This window comes from Rhincodon typus, chromosome 9, assembly GCF_021869965.1.
Source record: "Rhincodon typus isolate 14 chromosome 9, sRhiTyp1.1, whole genome shotgun sequence".
Classification (NCBI taxonomy): domain Eukaryota; kingdom Metazoa; phylum Chordata; class Chondrichthyes; order Orectolobiformes; family Rhincodontidae; genus Rhincodon; species Rhincodon typus.
The window spans coordinates 52,822,061-52,845,252 of NC_063340.1; the positions used below are offsets into that span (position 1 = coordinate 52,822,061).

At 40.4% G+C, this 23,192-nt stretch overlaps 1 protein-coding gene across 1 annotated transcript in view; it reads right to left on the minus strand.

Moving 5' to 3' along the window:
• LOC109927539 (protein tyrosine phosphatase non-receptor type 14) overlaps positions 1–23,192 on the minus strand; it is a 241,753-nt gene that overhangs the window by 57,691 nt on the left and 160,870 nt on the right. Inside the window, exons 4-5 of the mRNA XM_048601325.1 lie at positions 18,195–18,292; positions 7,517–7,584 (exon numbers count right to left, since the gene is read on the minus strand). Of these exons, the coding sequence (XP_048457282.1) occupies positions 7,517–7,584; positions 18,195–18,292 (166 nt within the window). The remainder of the gene's footprint in view (positions 1–7,516; positions 7,585–18,194; positions 18,293–23,192) is intronic.

Below are 23,192 nucleotides of genomic sequence, written 5' to 3' on the forward strand. Positions count from 1 at the left end.
CTTCATCAGAAAAGCTTTTCTGATGAAGGGTCTAGGCCCGAAACGTCAGCCTCTCTGCTCCTATGATGCTGCTTGGCCTGCTGTGTTCATCCAGCCCTGCACCTTGTTGTCTCGGATTCTCCAGCATCTGCAGTTCCTACTATCTCCGAAATCCCCTGGAGGCAGTCACTCCAATTATTTTGTACTGAAACAAGAATATAGGAATTGAATGGAAGCTTGAAGCAACCATGTTAGCTAAAACGGCTCTAGTTCTGTGGACAGTGAAACGTGTTAAAAGTGCAATGTTTCTCTTTCATTTAAAACAGGAGTTACAAATTTTAAAAAGTTTTTAGTCAACAGTCCTTTTATTCATTTGGTACATCAAAAGTTTTGAAAAAGAAATCTTGGTATGCTACTCTTTCAGCTATTAACTGGAAATTTGAGTTTCTTTTTAAACATCAGTGTACAGGGTAATCTTAACATTTATCCGTAATTATTCTCTAGGCATGTTGAAATAACTCCAGGGAGGCCGGTATCTCATCAGCAAATCACCCTTTATTTATGCATGGACAGTCCATGACACTGATCCAGCTCTCAGAGTGAACAGAACCTCTGATACTCATATTTATATCTGTTAGCCAGGGCTCCCTGATTGGAGCTATTAATCTGGTCCAATCAGGGAACTCATTCTATGACCTCATGCCAATCACTACATCCCTCCCCCTCTGAATCCGAGGACATAGGCTGGTTCTTTTTCTTGTAGCTCCTCCTGGGGCATGTAGCACCGGGTCAGGTTCCTCCAACTCTGCCTCTTGCACCCAGAACGTCTTGTAAGAAATTAATTCTCCTCTTCAGGTGGCAAAGGCGTCAGGGCAGCGACACCCATTGTGTCCATCTCAGATTTCGAGGAGTCCGCGTATTATAAAAGAGGTGCGCAGTTTTTCAATCGTCGTCCCTGTGTTTGACAAATGAACTCTATGCATATCCAGCCACTTTGAGTGGGCATCCACAATGACCAAGAATGTTGAGCCCATGAAATGACCTGCATAGTCAATGTGTAACTGAGTCCAAGGTTTACCCAGCCATTCCAACAACTGGGGGAGCTGTTGGCAGTAATTTTTGTCCTTGTTGGCATTCTGGGCGCTGACCAATGCATCTATGTCTGTATCCAATCCTGGCCACCAGACATAACATCTCGCCAACATCTACATTTTGGAAACTCTTGGATAATCCTGGAGTTCAGCCAGTATCTGGCTGTGACCTTTGCTTGGGACAATCACTCTTGCTCCCCATAATAATATGCCGTCCTCTGTGATCTGGTCTCTATGGGTCAAAAAAGATTTCAATTCTGGGTTGTGACGGACCTTCTGTTTCCCCCATCACCACCTGCTGTTTTAGTTTCGCCAGCACCGGATCTTTCTGCATCCAAAATCTGATATTTTCAACTGTGACTGGAAGTGTGTCCAGAAAATTTAAAACCATTACAGATTCTTCCAGTGGCAGCACCACTGATGGTGTATCTGCCAGTGGGAGGCAGCTCAATGTATCCGCATTTGCTACCTGGCCTTCCAAATTATAATTATATACACTTTGTATTAGAGCCCACCGCTGAATTCAGTTTGAAGCTACGGCCGTTACTGCCTTGTTCTCCTTAAGTAGACCTAGCAGGGGTTTGTGGTTTGTTATTATAACAAATTTACATCCATATAAGGTAATGGTGGAACTTCCTGACTCCAAATATTGAGTCAAACTTTCCTCCTCTGTCTGGCTAATGCACAGCAAAAATAAGCTCAAAGTGCTGAATGTATACACTATTAGGCGTTCCTCTCCATTTGGCCACCTACGAGCTAATACTAGCCTAATGTCGTATGGGGAGGTATCGCATGTCAGTACCAGATCTTGCTTGGGATAATAGTGTGCCGACACCTTGGAGGATGATAGCGGTTTCTTGATTTCCCTGAAGGCTATGGCTTGGCTACGCAACCATTTCCAAGGCTGATCCTTTTTATTGTTGAAAAAGAATTGGTGCAAAGATGCTAGGATGGAGGCCAGGTTATGTATGAACTTTCCTTAATAATTCACCAGCCCAGGGAAAGACCTATGCTCCGGTACAGACATGAGAATCAGGGCCTCTCTGATAGCCCTAACTTTATCCTCCAACGGGTTTAACCCAGTCTTGTAGCCCAAGTAGGTCACCTGTGGTGACTGGAACACACTTTCTTTCCCTAAGACATAAGCCCACCTGGGAGAAACATCTGAGGACTAAGTCCAAGTTCTCTACGTGCTGCTACTGGTCTTCCCTGTTATGAGCACATCATCTAGATAATGGTGACTTGGGGGAGACCTTGTAAAATGTTCTCCATCATCTGCTGAAAAGTTGCATAGGCGGACAATATCCCAAATGGCAGTCTCGTGTATTGGTACAAACCCTTATGGGTATTAAGGGTACCATACTCCTGGGACTCCTCATTTAACCACAACTGCATGTATGCATGACTCATGTCCAGCTTCGTAAGGACAGCCCTCCTGCCAGCTTTGCATATAAATCCTCTGTGCGAGGGATTGGGTATTTATTCAGCCATGAAAAGCTGTTTACCATTTGTTTAAAATCCCTCCCAAAGGTAAACCAACCCATCGGGTTTCATAATCGGTACGACTGGTGCTGCCCATTCTGCAAACTGGACTGGTTTGACGATTCCTTCGCTTTGCCAGCCTTCTGATTTCTGCCTCTACTTTTGCCTGCAAGGCAAATGCACTAGACAGGCTTTCTGGTCAACATGCAAAATGGCCTTGGCTTCTTTGATAGTCCCCAAGATGTTCTTGAAGAAATTCCTGGCCTCTACTTCGGACTTCAGTCAGGCAGCCATTTTCTAATCAAAAAATGTTGAGCCAATCAAGGCGAGTCTTTCTCAATCAATTTTGCCCTATCAAGCCCGGGCCCGAGCCTTTTACTACAATCAGTGGTAACTCATAAGAGACTGGAACCAGCGTTGTACCCTTAATCTGTAAATGGTTCCCTGGTATAGATGCCCAGTCTAGGCAAGATCTTGCGCAAACTTAAGGGTTGGAGTCCAGAGCGAATTTTGTTAAAGACTGGTTTTGCAATTACTGACATGGCTGTGACGATATCAACCTTCATCAGAACTGGGTAACCATTTAACCAGATTTTTATTTTGATTGGTTCTGATTTGGATGTTGCTATGCAATTTAACTGTTCCAAACCAGACTCTCCTGGATACCGACCAATGCGTTCTCTTACTCAATTTAGGCCTAGTAGGACTCTTGCTGTTTTGAGTCCACATACCGACAGTAACTACAACACATTACCCGGCTCCTGAAGAAAATTTTAATTGTTTGGTTGAGGCTTGGCTTTATTTTAGGGCTTTGCTGTGGGCTGACCTAGCGTCCCTCTGTTCAGAATATGTCCTGAGTGAGGTTGTGCACTTGCCTTCAGTCAAGTGGTGTTCCCCAAGCTCAGTCAGACTGGCCAAGGTGTCCACTTCCATTGGAATACCCTGCAATTCGCATGCTTGCTTGCCGCATTTTCCAATGATAAGTCCAGTTGGGCTTCAGCTAGTATGCACTTTTGCATGGTTACATCATTGTTTGTTATGTGGGATCAGTCTCTCAGCATTAAGGGTTAAACCAAAGTCACATGCCTCACATTCTGGCCACATATTAGGCCCATATTTGAGGCAGAATTGAATGAGTCAAGCTTCCCAAATAAAGACATGATGCCAGAAATGCTTACCCCAACTCAGAGATGACTGTTGTCAGCGAATTTCTTCAGCAGCGTGCTTTTTTCTTGTTGCCACTAAAATAACTTTACAGAGGCCAGTATCCTATCACCAAGTTGCCCTTTATTTAACACAGCGAGTCCTTGACACTGATCCAGCTTCCTCCAAGCCAGCTTTCAGAGTGAACAGAGCCTCTGACACTCCTGTTTACGTGTGTCAGGCAGGGCTCCCAGATTGGTCCAGATTAACAGCCCCACTCAGGAAACTCATTCTATGAGGTCCGCTAGGCTGACCTCATTACAAACACTACACATGACATGAACACATTGACTTGAAGTATGATGCTGTGTCATTAAAAACATTTGAAATGTTGAAATGCATAATTATTAACTTTGACTGCCACAGAAGAATTGTGTCAGTCTTTAGTTCTTTGAGTTGCTAGTCTCGACAACTGATTCCATTTTCTTTCCAAGACTGAGAATTGGCTAATAAAAATTGCAACTGCAAATGAGCTGTCAAGGAAGCCCGGTTGGGTACAGAGTCATAAGTTACTGACCTCATGCTGAAGTAAAATGAGTTTCTTTTGAATTCTTTATTGCATTTTCTTTTCGTGACTATCTCATTAATGACCTTTGCCTTTGCTCTTCCCCACAAGTGGAAACATTATATCTGAATCTAGTTTATCAAATCTCTTGAAATTTTAAAAACCACAACTGCGTCACTCTTCACCTTGGTCTATTCTAAAGAAAACAGACACAGCCTGTTCATCCTTGCTTGATGGATATATCCCCACAATTCTGACATCATTCTTGTAAATGTATTCTTCAACCTCTCCAGTTTCTCTATATCTTTTTTTATAATATGACAACCAGAAATGTATCCAATATACTAGACATGGGCTAACCTAGGTTTAGGCTCAAGTTTAATGTAAGTCATTGCTTTTGAATTCCATCCCTCTAAAAATAAATCTTAGCACAAGGTTTGGTTAAAAAAGCATGAAAATGACACGTACCTATGCGTCATAATTTGTGTACTTGTACACTCTATACTCAGTGATGGGACTAGAAAAAACTGTTGCAAAATGCTGTTCTTTTTGTATAGTATTATTTGATATGATGTACAATACGAAAATTAAGTAATTAGAAATGTTCTTCTTACAAATGTATCAACTGAGGTCGCAAGATCTGTACAAGTACAAACATGATCTAGAGCCTAAAAGATTAGACTACATTTTAATACATGATTTACTGAGTTAAGCATTTTAATATTGCACTGCGAAATTCCTTCAAATGTCTGAAGCTCAACATTTATTTAAATCAAAAGTTAGCTTTATTTACATGGTAATTCTCTGGTGTTCTTCACTTCCATAACGCTATCCCCATTCCCAATGCTGTCCCATAACCAAATAGTACTAGAATCTTATTCAAAGGAGAATTATCTGCAATTTTCTTTCTATTTGTTGGTTCCATAGCCCTGACAAAAGTTAGCAATACCGGGGAATGTTCATTGTTCTCAGTATATTTCACAACACAGGCAGCTGGCTTTCTGTTCATACCTTTGATGATTGTAGGTCAGCAGGTCAATGATTTCTTCAGTCCAAGAAATCATGATGACCTTTCTTCAAAGAGTCTGGTTTATATGAGCCAACATTAATTCATGTATCATGACAATATGAGACAATTCTGTCTTTGAGGCAAAGCCTGCAATCTACAATACAATGTGAAACTCAGTTATTTTCCCAGGTTCATGGAGTTAAAATTCAGAATATTTTGAGGCAGTTAAGTTTTTTTTTCTGGCATTGGACGCCACTGTATTAAATCACTGTGAGCAGGTTCCTGAGTTAAGAGAGTTTTGGCTCATAACATCAACATTGCATTGATATACCACCTTTAATGTAATGATACTTCCAAGGTGCGTCACAGCAGCATTATGAAACAAAATATATGATACCAAGTCACAAAAAGTAGTGCTGGGTCAGAGGACCAACGAACTGGTGGAGGAGTTAGGTTTCAAAAGGAGCGGGTTAAATTCAGAAAATAAGGCATAGAGCTGTACAGAGTGAACTTAAGAACTTAGGGCTGATGCAACTAAAACCATAGTTTCCACCAGTGGTGGAGTGATTGAACTGGAGAAGCTCAAAAGACCACAGACAGGTGCAGATTTCTTGGATAGTTCTGGGAGTGGAGGAAGTTACAGAGATGTGGAGCATTTGGACAATGGAAGAACTTTAAAACATGGGTGAGAATTCTGAAATCAGGAGGGGGCCCCTTGGACAACTGTCTGTGTGGAGTATGCACATTCTCCCATTGTTTGCGTGGGTTTCCTCTGGGTGCTCCAGTTTCCTCCCACAGTGTAGGTTCGGTGATCAGCCATGTTAAATTATCCATAGTGTCCAGGGATGTGTACGTTAGATGGATTAGCCATGGGAAATACAGGGACTGGGTACAGGGGTGAGTCTGGGTTGCATGCTCTTCGAAGGGTTGGAGCGGACTCAATGGGCTGAATGACCTGCTTCCAGACTGTAGGGAATCTATTATGTTGCTTGACCAAGAGCCAATGTTGCTCAGCAAGTGAAGGGGTGAAAGGTAAATGGGACTTGGTACGAGTTAGGAAACAGAGTTTTGGAACATCTTATGCGGGCAGGCTGGAATGTAGGACAGAAGGCAGGAGCACATTGTAATTGTCTGGATGAGTAGTAACTAAAGGGTTTCAGCAGCAATAATAGCGATGCTAATATCCCACATACAAATAAAAATGATAGGCTGAGAAAGGTGGGGAGTCAAGCAATGTTAAGAAGATAGAAATAGGCAGTCTTAGTGAAAATTGGAAATTCATGAGGTCAAAAATGACGTCAAAATTGAACACAGCATGGATTAGTTTCCAGACATTTGCCTGGGAGAGGGATGAAGTTGATAACTAAAAAATAGAGTTGGAATGTCCATTGAAAACAATGGTTTTAGCTCTAGTAACATTTCAATGGAGAAAATTTCTGTTCCTCCAATACTAAATACTAATAAGCAATTGGATAATGTGAACATTGGATGAGTTGAGAGAGGTGGTGGTATGGTAAAGCTGGTCACTATCAGTGAATATTTTTTACACAATGCTATCAGATGACCTCACTGAGGGGTTTCAATGTAGCTGAGAATCAGTTGGGGTGGGGAGGTTTGGAGACCAGATCCTTGGGTCACACCAGAAGTAATGAATTGGAAACAAGAGGAGAAACCATTGGAAGTGATGCTTTTAATATGATGGCTATTTAAGAATGAAACCAGGTGAGAGCAAGCTCATCTAGCTGGACAACATTAGAGGGGGATTGGAGCTGGACAGGATAGCTAATCCTGTCCAAACGTACAGATAGGTCAAGAATCAATGTCACAGAAACATTGCATGTCATCTTTAACTTTGTTTACGACTTCCTTCCTCTTCCCAGCCCTTTCTTCAATCAGTTGAGTAATTGCAACCGATACTTGATGGCAAGGTAAGCTCCCAACAACATGCCCATGTCATCATGAAGACTGCTTGCTTCCAACCTCCATAACATCACACGACTCCACCCCACCTCAGCTCATCTGCTGTTGAAATCCTAATTTGCGACGAAACTTCAGGACTATGTTGAACTATATTGACATAATGTGGGTCTCTTTGGGTCAACATTATAGAGGTGTGTTCATTTGAGAATTTTTACGATCCCAGGAAGGGTTAGGCATAAAAATATTTTTCATTATATAACTATGAATCTTTAATCAATACAATTTATGACCTATCTATTTCAAATAGCTTGTATTCATTTCACTTACCATTGGGAACAAAACATATTCCCTGAGGAAATCCTGGGACTCGTACTGTCCATAATCTCCAAAATCAGCTATAAGGAAAGAGAAAAAAATGGGCAGTAATTATTCTCATTGCTACTTTCGGATTATTTCTTTTGTAAAGAGAAATATATCATAATTCATGATGGATACAGATACAAATTGTAAAATTATCCTAATTATATAACACTTGAAAGCACAAACCATTTTGCAATTGACAATGATAAGATTTGAAGTCATGAGTTGGTTGAATGCAAATAGTGACTCCACTACTGCTAATTTAAATTTCATAAGTCCTCCTACTTGTTCGCTTGGTAAGACTAGCGCACAACTGAATCCCACAGCTCTAAAAGCTCCCAGGTTACACTCCTATTCTTTACGGATTTAGTAAATCTTCATTGGGGTGGCAGTAAAACTGCTAAAATTAATCTAACTGGCAAAGGTTAATGAGAGCAACAATTTGAAACACCAGTCAGAATCACAATAAGTAACCCTGTAAAATACATGTGTAGAGATGTCTTACATGCTTAGAAATGGCACGTAAAGATACTAAAGTACATTCCTAGGATTTTCAGGACAAGTGTCATTTTGCCCGTAGTGTCCATGGTCAGCATATGCACATTGGTATGAGCTACACCAAATACCATTCTGGTCAGATGATTATTGTTTTAAAAAAAGAGCATCTAGCAGAATTATGCATACGAGGTAGATCCTGATGTCAATCATCTTTTAAGGCTGTATGTATAAATTGAAGTTAGTTTCTGGCTAACATATTTTAACCACACACAGCTAAACAACCATTTCGTATCAGGAAGGATTCCCCTCCAACACCATTTAAAAGGATTATCAACTACCTACAAGTGAATTGCTAATTGATTTTTACTGGTATGCATTGTACTTGTGATGGTTTTCACAGTTTGTTACATATTTGAAAGTTTGCAAGTGGAACCTGTTTTCTGTCTTTATCCTGATTTTGTCTAAATTATTTGCTTCCACACCTATGCGCAGTAGGTCTATAGGGTTCACAGTAGCATCACAGAGCAGGAAAGCTGCTGTAAGGAGGCGAAGGAAGAGATGGAGGTGGTGCAACAAGGCTCTCAGCAGGTCATCAATCCAGGTGGCTCAAGGAGCAATTCTTCTACCTGCACCTCTGCCTCAAACATGCTGTCAAATTACTCTGCTTCACTGAAGATGTCCTCATTGAAACTTGACAGCTGCCACAACCACAACTGCAGCCCCAGAGCAGGACAAAACTGGCTTTGCCAGTAGCTGTGAAGATAACTGTGAGCATGAACCTTTATGAATCTGGCTCCAGCCAGGCTTCAAGCGATGACATAAGCAACATCACCCAGTCTGCCGTCCATTGCCTCATATGGGAGGTCACTGAAGCTCTCTATTCCAAGAGAGTTAAAATCATTTCATTTTCTCCAGTCAGAATACAGTATGGGGAGTAAACATGAGGCTTTGCCAAGATTGAAGGCTTCTCCAAGCTGCAGGAGGCCATACATTGTACATACATTATATTGTGGGCATCATGTGACAACTCTGAGATGTACCACAACCAAAAGGAGTCCAACTTCCCATGCTTCAGTTGGTGACTTACCAGGAGCAGCATATCATGCAGGTTAAAGCTCAAATATCCCGGAAATATTCATCACGCTTTCAATCTGCTCAATTTTACTAAGCAAATGGCATTATGGCCAACTCAACATGGCAGAGACTGCTGGGCTACGATTTAACAACTTGGTTCATGACTCCCATGCACACATAAAAAGGAAGCAAGCATAAAATAAAAGCCATGCTGCTGTGCAAAATGTAATAGAGCAGAAGAACAGTGTTTAAATCGTGTTTATACTGCCTGGATTACTCTAGATTGTGCATTTCAGCCACAAAGCTGAAATTAAAGCCACCACAAAATAAATATTCCAGATAAAGTTTATAAATCAAACCATGACATTTCTTTGCAAAATGACAATCACCCATATATATTTCCTAAATGTTGGTCTTCCAAGTGCCTTTACCTGTCCTAGTATTACAATGTAATGTGGATGAGACTGAGCTGCTGTGAGCCTAGAAAGTCCAGTTTCAGATTGTACCTTCCCAGCAGCACTGACAAGCAATTGCAGGGAACTGCTGCAGTTGCAGTAAAGGATGCATAAACAACAATGTCCTAAGAGAAGACAATAGGTTTGAGCACCATGGAGCCATTGAAACATCCTTAGGGTGGAGGCTCAGCAATGTCAACAACTCGCTGGAGGGACGATTGTTGGATTGCTGTAAATAGTCTGCAAGCCCCAGTGGTGTCTGCAGGTATAATAACAGCAGAATGTGCAGGTTAGATGGGTTGGCCACGCTAAATTGACCATAGAGTACAGGGATTTGCACAGTAGGTGGATTAGCCAAGAGAAATGCAGAGTTACAGGGATAGGGTAGGGGGGCGAGTCTGGGTGGAATGCAATTTAAAGGGCAGTATGGACTCTATAGGCCAAATAGCCTGCTTCCATACTGTAGGGATTCTACGATTCTATATAGTCAAGCTGAGTTTCCAAAGAGCAGTCTGAGCTTGTGTGGCAGAAGTTTAACCTTGCATGACATCAATCAATTGCTCCACGCTGCACCCAGATATGAAAAAGATTTTGGCAGTGCTGCACTGGAAGCTGAATTAGTTGGTTGCCATGCCATCCTTGTACACTGTTTTGCCTACATGCCACTCATGCCAGTGTCTCACCATAAAGATCTGGCTTGAAGACAACCTCTGAAGTACATGCAACATCAATATCTAAGCTGATGGCTCAGAGTGAAAGCATAGATGTTGTGGTTTCTTCATCTTCACTGTTGTCAACTCTTCTATCATGACTTGGCTGGACTGGAGGTCTTGGGCATCTGTTATGAGAAAGCCTCAAATTAGGGTAGTGATGAGTTTATGGGGAGGGAAACAAAAAGTGCAGACTTTCACCACCTGCAGCTTGTAAATCAGAAGAGGAGTATTGAATAGGAAAATATTGCCATCCTGTATGATTACAGCCCAACCAGTGGCATTGGCTTAATCATACTCACTTCCATGATATCCCCTCCTGCTTCTGCATGTGCCACATTGTTTTACGAGGAAGGGAAGTATGTCAACAAATGTTGTGCAATATGTGTGAGTAATGTAATTGTTATGATTGAATAGCTGGCTGCGTGCAAGCTGTGGCATACGTGCGTGAGGCTTGCAGCAGTGCTAAGTGTACGAAGGCGAGATGAAGCTATTAATATTAGTAGAAGTTACGAGTAGTAGCACCTGCTCCATGACAGAATGCATCTCTCCTTTAAGAAATACTTGTTGCCTTTAAGTAACGCAAGTTAGTTTTAACTGGTGAATTGCACAGTGCATCTTGAAGATTTTATAAATCGCAGCCAGTGTTCATCACTAGTGGACAGAGAATGAGTATTACAGTGGTGCATAGGTGCGATTCATGCAGGCTGTTTTGATATGGATGCTGTCAAGCTTTTCAAGTGTTTTTGCCGCGCACTCAAGCAGGCAAATGGAGAGTATTCTATCAGACTCGTGACTTGAGACTTGTAAATCGTGGAGAGACTTTGGTAGTCAGGACATGACTTAATAAATCTGGAAGGATGTTAATGCATTGGAAGCAGATTAGAGAAGGTTTACTAGACTAATACGTGGAATGAGTGGATTGCCTTAAGGGGAGAAACTAGACAAGCTAGGCCTGGATCCTCTGGAGTTTAGAAGAATCAGAGATGACTTAAATCGAAATATGTAAGATTCTGAAAGGACTTGACTTGGTGGATGTCGAAAGGATGTTTCCTCTGTGGGAAAGTCTAAAACTAGGGGTCATGGTGTAAAAATAAGGTGTTGACCATTTAAAACAGAGGTGAAGATTTTTTTCTCTTTCAGAAAGCTGTGAGTCTTTTGAATTCCCTTCCATAAATGACAGTGGATGAAGAATCTTTAAATATTTATAAGGCTGACGGAGATAGATTCTTGATTATCAAGGAGATAAAAGATCATTGGAGTATGCAGCAATGTAGAGTTGAGGTAAAAATCAGATGAGCCACAATCTTATGAAAGGCCCTGGAATGATGCTTTATTTGTACAAGATCAGTTGGACAGATTTCTAAGAAATGGCCACCTTTTATTCAACAGATGGGCTGAAGAACAATTCTCGTACACCATGACTAAGAAATTTCTGAGCTGGAGGCTGGGCAAATTAACTTAACTAACTATGAATGCAAAGTCATAAAACAAAAAAAAATTGCATATTTCCAGAAAGTGGAGAGTTCTATAAAAACATCGATATACACTAATTTAATTTCAGTTATGAAAAAATGTGAAAATTCACAAAGGTATTTATCAGTTTTTAAATGGATGGAAAGCTTGCAACCAATAGTCAACTAAAATCATACAGAAGGGCCAAATGTGCTGCAAAGGTGTAGTAGCCAGCTTTGATGAGCGGAGAATGGATGAGGAATGAATAAACTAGACAAACAACTGTTTGAAAGAAGAAAATGGTAGATACTTGGAAAACCAGAATTAAAACAAAAGATGAAGTACTTGGGAAGTTAAGTAACAACTGTAAAGCAATGGAAAGTTTGTGGCTTACATGTAGACAATTTATTTGAACCAAGTGTACAAGTCCAGTACCAGCATAGGTTGTCAATATTGAGAACCATTGCTGCCCAACATGTCATGGCTAACTGAAATCCAAACACGGAAAATTACGTTTTTGCCTGACAATGTGTGAACAATGTATAAATAATGTGACATTGATGATGGAATCCAATATTGACTCCAATGCACCAATGCAACTATTGGACTCCTGAGGATTAGAGTGTTCAAAGTCTGAGACCTCAAACTCAGAACCAAGCTCACAGTCTACAAAGCAGCCTCCTGTACATATCAGAAACATGAACCACGTACAGCAGACACATTGAGTCTCTGGAGAGGTATCTCCAGCAGCGCTGTTCTAAAATCCTGCAAATCCACTGGCAGGACAGGTGTACCGAGAGGAACATCCTCTCCCAGTCCAACATACCCAGCATTGAGGCACTGGTCATACATGACCAACCGTGATGGTCAGGCCACACTGTCTGCACACACAGCACAAGACTCCCTAAATAATTGTTCCACTCCGAGCTTCACAATGGCAAGCAATAACGAGAAGGACAGAGGAAATATTACAAGGACACCCTGAAAGCCTCCTTATGCAAAGGCAACATTCCGAATGACAAACAAGGATCGCTTGCTACAGAACATACAAACTAGAGAAGCATCCACAAAGGGGCCAATCACTTTTGAGTAGTACCGAGTGGAGGCCAAACACAAACAGCGGAAAGAGTGCATACAATCCAGAGTTCCCACCCATCTGCCTCCTCAAACCTGCAGTAGAAATCTGTGGCCCCATTCTTAACCCTGAGGGGCTGCCAAAGAAGAAGTGTGTGTAAAAGTGACAATGTCATTTGGCGTGTCATCTCCACACCCATATATACTTAGCATGTGTGCTTTATACTTTTGTATATTTGTTCATGTAGCAAGATGATCACTGTGGGTTTTCTTTCTTTTGTTACTGCTTATTGGCCATCTGCTAAAATACTATGCAACATCACTGAAAATTCACCATGCAAACAACTGCAAAATTGTTTAGAGAGGGGAGCAGTTAATCACAGTCAGCTCAACTAATTTGAATAACTATACCAAGGCAGCAGAGGAAAGCATGTCCAAATAATAAAGAGCAATTCCAACAAGTCAGTGCAAAAGAGTCAGACCAACCAATTGCATTTGCACAGCAGAATAAGGGTAAATCTAAATTCAATAATCTTACTGCTTATTCTGATGAAGTCAATGTACTGCTCAAAACTACTGGACACAAATTTAGAAATTTTATTAAGATGTGCCGTGCCTAATAAATTAAGGTAGAACTCTAAATTTTGGTGAAAGAGAATGGCTGCAAAGATTTGTACTGAATGGTTGTTGATGTTTGTTAAGTAACTATATGCCTATAATGCATTTATCCATGATATGGAGAAGACATTTTCCATGAAACTGGTGCTTTCTACTAATATTAGTCCGTCTGACTAAAATGCTGTCACTTTAGCCACTCTAGCAGCATATCCATCAACTTTATAGTGGAACACTGTAAACTTTAAGTGTTTAAACATATTGAACCTAAAACTGGTTTATTACTACTAGTCAACTTCACATTTTACCACATCTTCAAATATATCCTGCAAAGTAGCCTCATATAAACCATCTTAACAAATACAACTCTTGTTCCACAACCAATAAACCAGATCCTGAAATTCCCTAAGACTCAACACAGCTGCAGTATACATTCCGGAATCCCTTCACACCTACAAACAGTTTCACACTTTGTAGGCGCCAGGAATTCAATTCATTACAATTGGATTTCATCCCTCAAAAAGGCATTTATAAATTCAAAAGATCGAACAACTTTGCTGTGGTCAAGACAAAAACATACAAATGTGTAAACACTGTTTGGCTTATTTATCGCACGTTCCACCTCACAAGCTTGGAAAAAGCAATGGCTTTAGCCTAATATGATTTATATCAGATATCAATCCACAAGAGTAATCTTGCACAGTTCCATTGTCAGTACAAAACCTTGTCATATACAAGAACAGATCTGAATTAAGCTAAAACTGTAGTTCTGATTCTCCAATAAACTCTTACTGGTTGTGAGACTCTGTATCTGTGGCAAAAAAAACTTTCCAAAAATGATCTACTTTCTGCCGTCAGCAATTTGAATGGAAAATCTGGGTAAAAATGTTTGTGTCCAGTCAATGTATTCCTCTATACTGAAAATCTCTTCTTTGTAATTTGCTAGAGCTAAAGCCAGTTCTTGATTAATGGCACAGAACAAAGAAACCCTGAAAAACATACTTTGTGCAGCAGTCTGAGATATCTTTTAGAGTTTTTTTAAATTGGATTGTGTGATAGAAGCATTGCTGGTTTGCACAGCATTTATTGCCCACCCCTAATTGCCACAAATGAATGTGTTGATGAGTTGCATTCTTGAACTACTGTATTCTTTGGGTTATATAGTCATGCACAATGTTGTTAGGAAGGGAGTTCCAGGATTTTGAGCCAGGGACAATGAAGGAACAGCAAAAATTCTAGGTCAGGATGGTGTGTGACTTTGAAGGTAACATGCAGATGGTGGTATTTCCATGCATCTGTTACTAGGTGCTAAGTATGGCAATTTTCAAAGGTGCTGTCAAAGGCTCCTTGTGCGAGTTGCTGCAGTGCATCTTGTAGGTGGCGTACATGACTGCCACTGTGCATTGGTGACAGGGGAAGTGAATGTTAAAGATGGTGATCAGCGTGCCAATCAAATGGTCTGCTTTGTTCTGGATGGTGTCCATGCACTCACCCAGCCAAGTAGGGAGTATTCCATCACACTCCTGATTTGTGCTTTGCAGATAGTGGACAGACATTTGGGAAACAGATGGTGAGTTACTCATTGCACAATTCCTAGTCTCTGACCTGACTTTGTAGCCACAGTTTCAATACGGATTTCTGGTTAATGGGAACTTCCAGAATGTTGATAAGGAGTATTCAGTGACAGTAATGCCATTGAATTATGCTTAAATTCTCTCTTATTGGAGATGAACATTACCTGGCTCTTGTAGGAGTGAATGTTATTTATCAGCTCACACCTGGATGCTGTCCAGGTCTTGCTGCATATGGACACAGACTGCTTCATTGCTGAACATTGTGTAATTGTCAGCAACATCCCTACTTCTGACTTTAAGAAGAAAGGAAGGTCATTCATTAAACAGCTGGAGATAGTTAAGCATAGGACATTATCCCAAGGGACTCTTACACTGATGTCCTTGGGCTGAGATGATCACCTCTCTAAAACCACAATCATTTTCCTTTGTTCCAGGTATGACTCCAACTAGCTGGATTTTCTCCCTGATTTCCACTGATTTCAGTTTGTTTGGGCTCCTTGAAAGCCTACTTGATCAAATCCTGTTTTGATGGCAATCTCACCCGAGTGGATTGCTACGCCATTTCATAGGGCACGTAAGAGTTAATCACATTTTTGTGGGTCTTGACTCACACACAGGCAAGGCCAAGAAAGGACACCAGATTTTCTTCCCTGAAGGGCATTAGTGAAACATTTAGGTTTTTAAAAACAATGGACAATGGTTGCACAGTCATTGTTAAATGAACTTTTAACTTCAAGTTTTATTGAATTAAAATTTCACCATCTGCCATGACAGGATTCAAATCCATACAATCATACGAAATATCAACAGATGTACATGTTTGCCCCCTCAAGACTGCTCTTCCATTCCGTAAGATTATGGTTGATCTGTTTGTGTTTTGCATTTCCACATCCTCATCTATGCTGATAACTTTTGATTCCACTGCCTAACAAGAATATTTCTATGCAGCTCTTAAAAATATTCAATGATTCCGTATCCACAGCCTTCTGAGGCAGAGAATTCCAAAATTGTACATCTCAAAAAGGAAAAATCAAAATCTACTTATCATGGTTCTACCTCAAAATAGTGTCTTTTAGCTCTAGATCTGCCACAAGAGGAAACAGTCATTCCACATCCACCTCGTCAAGATCTTTCAAAACTTTATAACCTTCAATCAAGTCACGCCTCACCCTTCTAAACTCCTGAACAAATAACACGAGCGTGTTAATCAAACTTCCAAGAGCATTAGAAGTGGGATATGGATTATTCGGCCAGTCACGTTACCACTAGGCCAGCACCTTCTTTCTTTATACGATAGACCAGAACGTCCCTTCTATTTCAGACAGCCTGAACAGTATGAGTCAGTAGACAGGAGGTGTAATATAATGGGATATGATTATGCTAATAGTGACAATGAAAATTATAATAATACTGAGATCAGAAGAGCAGGAGAGAGCAGAGTAGTGTGAAGCATGTAATTGAGTAGCAGGGAAGCCCAGTACTAGAGAGCTATATTCAGTAATATGCACATCTAAGTGTAAACAAAGATTTTACAGTTCTCAAAAGATTGAGGAAGCCTTACTCTTGATGAGGAAAAACTGCAAATGCTAGAGACTAAAAACAGTAGCAGGCTAGTAAAACAGAGAAACCTTTAAGAATGCAAGTGTGGACACTCAATGCTTCAGAGAACTGAAAGCATCGAGGATCTATGAAGGGACAAATGCCCAAATTCATGGTAATCTGTCAATATGGAGGAAAGAGAAGAATTTGCCAAACATGCAAACACTTCCACTTTAATATAAAATCAAAATAATACAGATGCTGGAGATCTGACATAAAAATACAGAAGGCATTGGAGGAGTTCAGCAAATATGGCAGCACCTGTTGACAGGCACACAGACTCTGAGTCCACCATGACGCTTCTTCGAAGTTTTTATACAGACGCTAGTCTAGGTTCGTTTCCAGGAAAACGGCAGAGCCAGGACTGACATATGATTGAGCTGTTTGTTTATGTCCAGCGGACAACATCCCATATTCCACCCGAAGTCCTATTCCTGAAGTCACAAATGTGGGAGGTAGATTGTATAATAAATTTGCTTCCACAGGAAGTCAGTCTGAGATTTGTTTCTTGGTGTAGGCCAAGTGTAAACAGGGCAGAATAAATGTATAGAGTGATTGAGCTAGGGAATAAGAAACATCAACCCAAATTTCCCTTCAATATTTACTGAAAGGGAGATAGAAACAGGAAAACATACATGTGATTATACACATGGGTATGCAGAGTGAATGCCTCTATTACAGTAGACTGCCAGCATTTACAGCACAGGTACACATAGGAAGAATGCACACTTGGAAAGAAGTCAGAACATCCAGAAGGTGAAGTGAATTTTGCAAGCTACCCAGACTCATAAATTTGGGCAGGCTATGGCTCAACCAGCCGTGGCTGAATTGAGGCCCAATTAGTGTCCATTTAAGGGTCTTCTTCTGGTACCACCCAGATTTAACACATGACAGGAAAGGTTGGTGTCCAACATATAGCCAGCTAGTTTAACCCTACAAGGTGCTGATCAGAGAAAGGGGTGGGGGTAACCTCCTTCCTGGGTACCTTGTGTCAATCTGAGACCTTTTCCCCAACAGTTTTTCCTTGCCCCACCCACCATCCTCCCATCCCAGCGCCAATACCCTCAAATGTATCTGCTCATCTGCCCCCATCGTAATGTGGGCATTACCCTTGGTTTGGGGCATCCATGTGTCTTCCTCCTTCCAGGCATCTTGCTGTATCAAGTCATGGTGACTGAGATGTGTGGCAGAGAGCTGCTCACCTCCAACTGGCAGATGGGATTTCCTTCTGGAGACGGCTGAAAGCCCCTCTGCATTTAATCCAGCCCATGTGGTCCGTAATATTCTATTATTGGTTATGTATTCAAGGGCTGATCTCATACCAATAGATGGGATATATAATAACAAACACTGGTCTTTGGAACAGTGTGTCAGTTCCAATTTTTACAAGGCAGTTTGTTTCACTGAGAGATCACCACCTGAGCTGGTTTTCGTAGTGATGCCCGTGTCAAAGGGATCCTCTGGCTACGTCCACAGATATCAAAGTCAAACTTATGTTGTTGTGTGACTAAATTTCAGAGTATCGACAAGAGCAACAGTTTCTGATGTCAGCATTAACAGAAAGGCAAAGACTCTGCCATTGTACACTTACCTTGCACAGCTAAACCCGCTAGCCTGATGCCTTGGTCTAATGTACAAGGAAGCCGTCCATCAAGCACATCTTTCTTTACTTGCAGGTAATACTGATACCTAAAAAAAATGAATACAGAACATTTTCATCAAGTGGTGCTAACCCATTTCATTGAATAAATTCAGTACCTTTTCTTAAAAACAAAATTAAAATCCCGACAACTTGCAATTTTACTTTTGATAGCTCTTTGTTTGTGTAGACAAATAGATTAGTAATGAAAAGAAAAAGTGGCAAAGAATAAAGCAAGAAAATTGCATGCATTTAAGACTCTCCCTGTGGTTCAGTTTGCAATGCGAAGCAATGTGCAATCAAGGTACTTTTAAACTCAGTTATTTTGAGAAACTGACCTCAACATTTGTCCCACAAGTGGCCTTTATTGAAGGAAGAAAGGAAATCCTACAGGGTTGCTGCATATGAACTCTGCATGTGCAGGAATATGTATATCTTACAGAGAGAAATGGGCAAGGGGAAGATTTGGCTCAGTGTTAATTCTCAACCTCATTTCCCAACACACATAATTAAATGATATTCCATGTATGCACTATGCCTGAAGAGCTGTTACATTGTTGAGGAAGCAGACCATTGCTAGCCTCAGCACAAGTCACCTTCTTTAAAAGAATTTCCCAAGAATTTGGAGGAACATTACAGGGGGGAAAATGGTGTTGTTTTTGGAATGTTAACATAAATGTTTGCTGCCCTACAACACTGGATAAATAAATGGATTCTGACTGTCAATAAAAATTTACTGACGAACAGTACTGGAGGAAAGAAGACATTTTCTCCACAAAGCTACATAAATATTTGAAGTAAGTTTAATGTTCAGATCTAATTTTTACAGTGAGACCATTTACACACAGATATAGTTATATTGATGGTTGCTTGCCAAGACCAAGCAAGGAGTCACCCTGTTACTGTAACATATTGTTGTTAACAGTACTTTTACTGTAGAAATGTGAGTTCACCGATTGCTGTCACCAAGAATTACCACACATACTAGAACATGGCACTGTTATATTCCTTTGTTTTAAAATACAGAACAATTACAATACAAATACTACTAAGTCGTGGAATTGTCAGTCCATGTGATAGATACACAGAAATTAAACAAAGAACTGTGGTTGCTGGAAATCTGAAACAAAAGCAAAGTTCTGGAGAAACTCAGCAGGCCTGGCAACATCTGTAGAAAGAAAAATACAGTTAACATTTCAAGTCCAGTGAACCTTTGTCAGAATCCAGCATTGCCTTCCATTTACTGAAATCCAAATCTTGACAAGCCAGCACAATATCTTCTCAGTTAATGAAAATAAATTATTCTTCTGTCATTTACACTCAATCTTGCACAGTATTGTCTGTTAGTATCTTTAGAAATTATTGAAAAATAGGTGATTGTCCTTTCATCTTAACTAATCATGTATTACATGAAATTTCCAGCCATATACATCAGCCAGCCTCTGTTAAAAGCTAAATGATGCACCATGGCCTCATCCCATTCAAAGCCACTGTGGGAAAGATAGGATTTGAGGTGGGTGCTTGCATCCATGAGGAAATAGAGTAAGACAAAGGGGTTAAGGGGAGTGTGGTGATTTTGCCTCCTACAAAATATTTTAGATGACAAGATGCTCTTCAGAGTGCCGATGCAGACTCAATGGGCCAAATATCCTCTATTTGCACTGTAGGGATTCTACGATTCTAAAGAAAGCCGACTTCAGGATGTATTTGAACAGAATTTCTTCTTTATGACTGTATACTGCATCAAAAAGAGAGGGCATTGAAAATGACACCACTGGTGATGAATGCTGCAGAATTAAAATGTGCAATATGAAGGTGGAGTAGGCTGCAAGATTTGGCTATCTCAGTTGGCTGGATGGCTGGTTTGCAATGCTGACTGATGCCAAAAGGGCAATTCAATTTCTGACCCAGCTGAGGTCAGCATGAAAGCACAACTTTTCAACCTCACCCCTCACCTGAGGTGTGGCAGCCCTCACATTTCACTCATCACCAGTTGTCTTTGGTCCGCTGGGACTACGGCAATTTTCACTTCACTTCTGTCAGCTGCCCATCATTTTGAGGGTGATGTCTACTCAAGGTTATGGAATTTCTGCCTCGGGTCTTTAAGTGACTTTACAGGCCAATTATCAATCCACGGTACTTTTGAGCATGTGAGGCAGGATGTGTCATAAGGTAATGGGACGTGGAGGAGGATTTGGTGAGCAAAAACTAAGTAGTGTTGATGTTGGAAATCCAAAATACAAACAAAAGCTGCTGGAAATACTCAGCCGGTCAACATCTGGGCATAAATATTTCAGGTCGAGATGATCTACCAGCAGATTAATTAATACAAATAATCATATTTTCCAATGTCTATTAATTAAAATTTCATAAAATCACATTATTTTCTGGTTTTCAACCTCTTCTCCATTGTTTAACATCCCATGTGCTTTTATGAAATCTCTTAAGTTATGTTTTCTATGCTATTAAACAAAGATTCAATGTCTCAGACAATAGGAATTACATTTTTGACTCTCAGGACTGCTTCCAATGTATGAATATCTGTATGAACAGTCTACCTAGAGGGTTATCTAATTTGTCCATAATTTCTTCTACAAATGTATCTGTTCTTTTGCCTATACTATTTACTTTTTTGATTGCTGTTCTGTAGCAAATGGATACGTTGAAGGTGGAGCTTATTAAAACCCCTGAATCGTTCGGGTTTAATTTCACCGTTCTTAGATACCAATGCCATCCTATTTTTCTTAAGTTTTTTTTTAATCAGTGCTTATTTCAACTGGTTCTTTTAAACAACAATACTCCCTAAATACAAAAATGAATTGAGAATCACATCTTATAATCAAAGTGACACAGACCTTGAAGGGGTCCACAAAAATCCAACAATTTCTCTGCATGGATCTCACTTTCCTGACATCATTTTATAGGGCAGGGTTTTGAGAGGTTGTATAGATAGAGGATGGAAGTTCAGCATCAGGAAGTAAAAGTGCACTGATTACCCTTCACTCTTTAATCATTTTAGATATAGCAACATATGGACTGGGGCATATGTATGGGACTAACATGGAAACAGAAATATCATTTACTTTAAAATAAAGCTTTTTAAAAATCGATCGATTATTTTTCATAGCGAGGATATTAGATGCTTCACCAGTATAAAATAATCAGTTTTTTAGGGCCAAAAAGAAGCTGTTGAAAAGTAATTATGACTTGTAATACTGTTAAAATTCCAGCGTGACCTGTTTTAATAAATGTTAACCTTTTCCTTGGCATTTTGGTGGGACAAACAACATGACAAAAGTTCATGTCAAAACAAGTAACTTCAAAGATATCCATTTGCAAGGGTATCAAAAGAAGTCTTCCCTATTGCAAAGCAGGGAACCAATGACAACAATTTCTGAATTTCCAAATTTTACTAAACAACTGCATATGCCAGAAGGAACACAGCAGGCCAGGCAGCAGAGGAGCAGGAAAGTTGACAAAGGTTCCGGACTCGAAACGTCAACTTTCCTGCTCCTCTGATGCTGTCTGGCCTGCTGTGTTCCTCCAGTTCCACACTGTGTTATCTCTGACTCCAGCATCTCCAGTTCTTGCTATCTCTGCATACGCCAGAAGTTGTTTCAGAGAGAAGGGTCTAGGCCCGAAACATCAGCTTTCCTGCTCCTCTGATGCTGCTTGGCCTGCTGGGTTCATCCAGTTCTACACCTTGTTATGCCAGAAGTTGTTGTCAGTTTCAGAGTAATGGTGGTGAACATAGGAAACTTCAGCACCAATAAAATATCTGGGCCTACAGCCTTTTCACACAAATTAGAATCAGTTAACAAGTACAATTCGCTTAAACACAAAGTCAAAAAAATACTCATAAAAGTAAGAAGGAGCCATTATAAGAGACTGAATGCGAAGTATTTAAAATGTACACAAGACAGCTCAAACAAAGCCCTGGGTGTTTGAACTGCTAATCAGAATCTTGGATTAAGGATGATGTCCTTGGTTAGTGTTTACATACATGATTGACAAGGTTCTGATAACATGCCTGAACAAAGCTGTAATTACATGGATCTCATCATCCTCCTCCTCATACGGCAAACACTAGGAGGTGGGGGGTGGGAGTTGCGGAATGCATCCATAGCTGGGAGGCTTCTGCGCTCTTACACTGCAGGATAACATGCTTTTCAGCTTTCATTAGTCTGCTGATACCAACTCTTTAACTTTACAGCTTTAATATCCCATCAAACTGCTGACTGGGCATAAATAAACCTTCAAAGGAAGGCAGCATTTAAGTCACTTCATACAAGTGGTTTCTTTAATCAAATTAATTTTACTTCAAATTCAACTTCAGAAGGTGTTGAAAAGTAAAATTATTGTGCAATATGTGCGAGAAGGCAAAAACAGAAATTGCAGCTCTGGTTACACTTCTATATCTCCAAGTGACTAGAGAACTGCAACAAGAAGAAATATTGACCTGAGGTCTGAGAGCGCGTTAGCTTCCAATAGCAAGCACCATGCATTTTAGCACACAGATCATAACCTGGAAGAAAACTGGTTGGTGATCCTGTTCTTGTCAATAATAGGTCAACGGGAGAGCAAGTCCCTGTACATTTTTTTTGAACTCATTCCTGGATTGTGGGCAAGACAGTATTTATAGCATCACAAATTGCTCAGAGACGAGTTGAAAGTCAATCACATGGCTGTGGGTGTGGAGTCATATTTAAGCCAGATCAAGGAAAAACAGCAGATTTCCTTTCCCAAAGGACATTAGGACACCAGATGAACAATGAACAATGGACAATGATTTAATCATCATTGTCCTTTGGGAAAGGAAACCTGCTGTTTTTACTTGATCTGGCTTAAATCACTGGACCCAAAACGTTAACTCTGTTTTCTCCTTCACAGATGCTGCCAGACCTGCCGAGCTTTTCCAGCAACTTTGTTTTTGTTCCTGATTTACAGCAT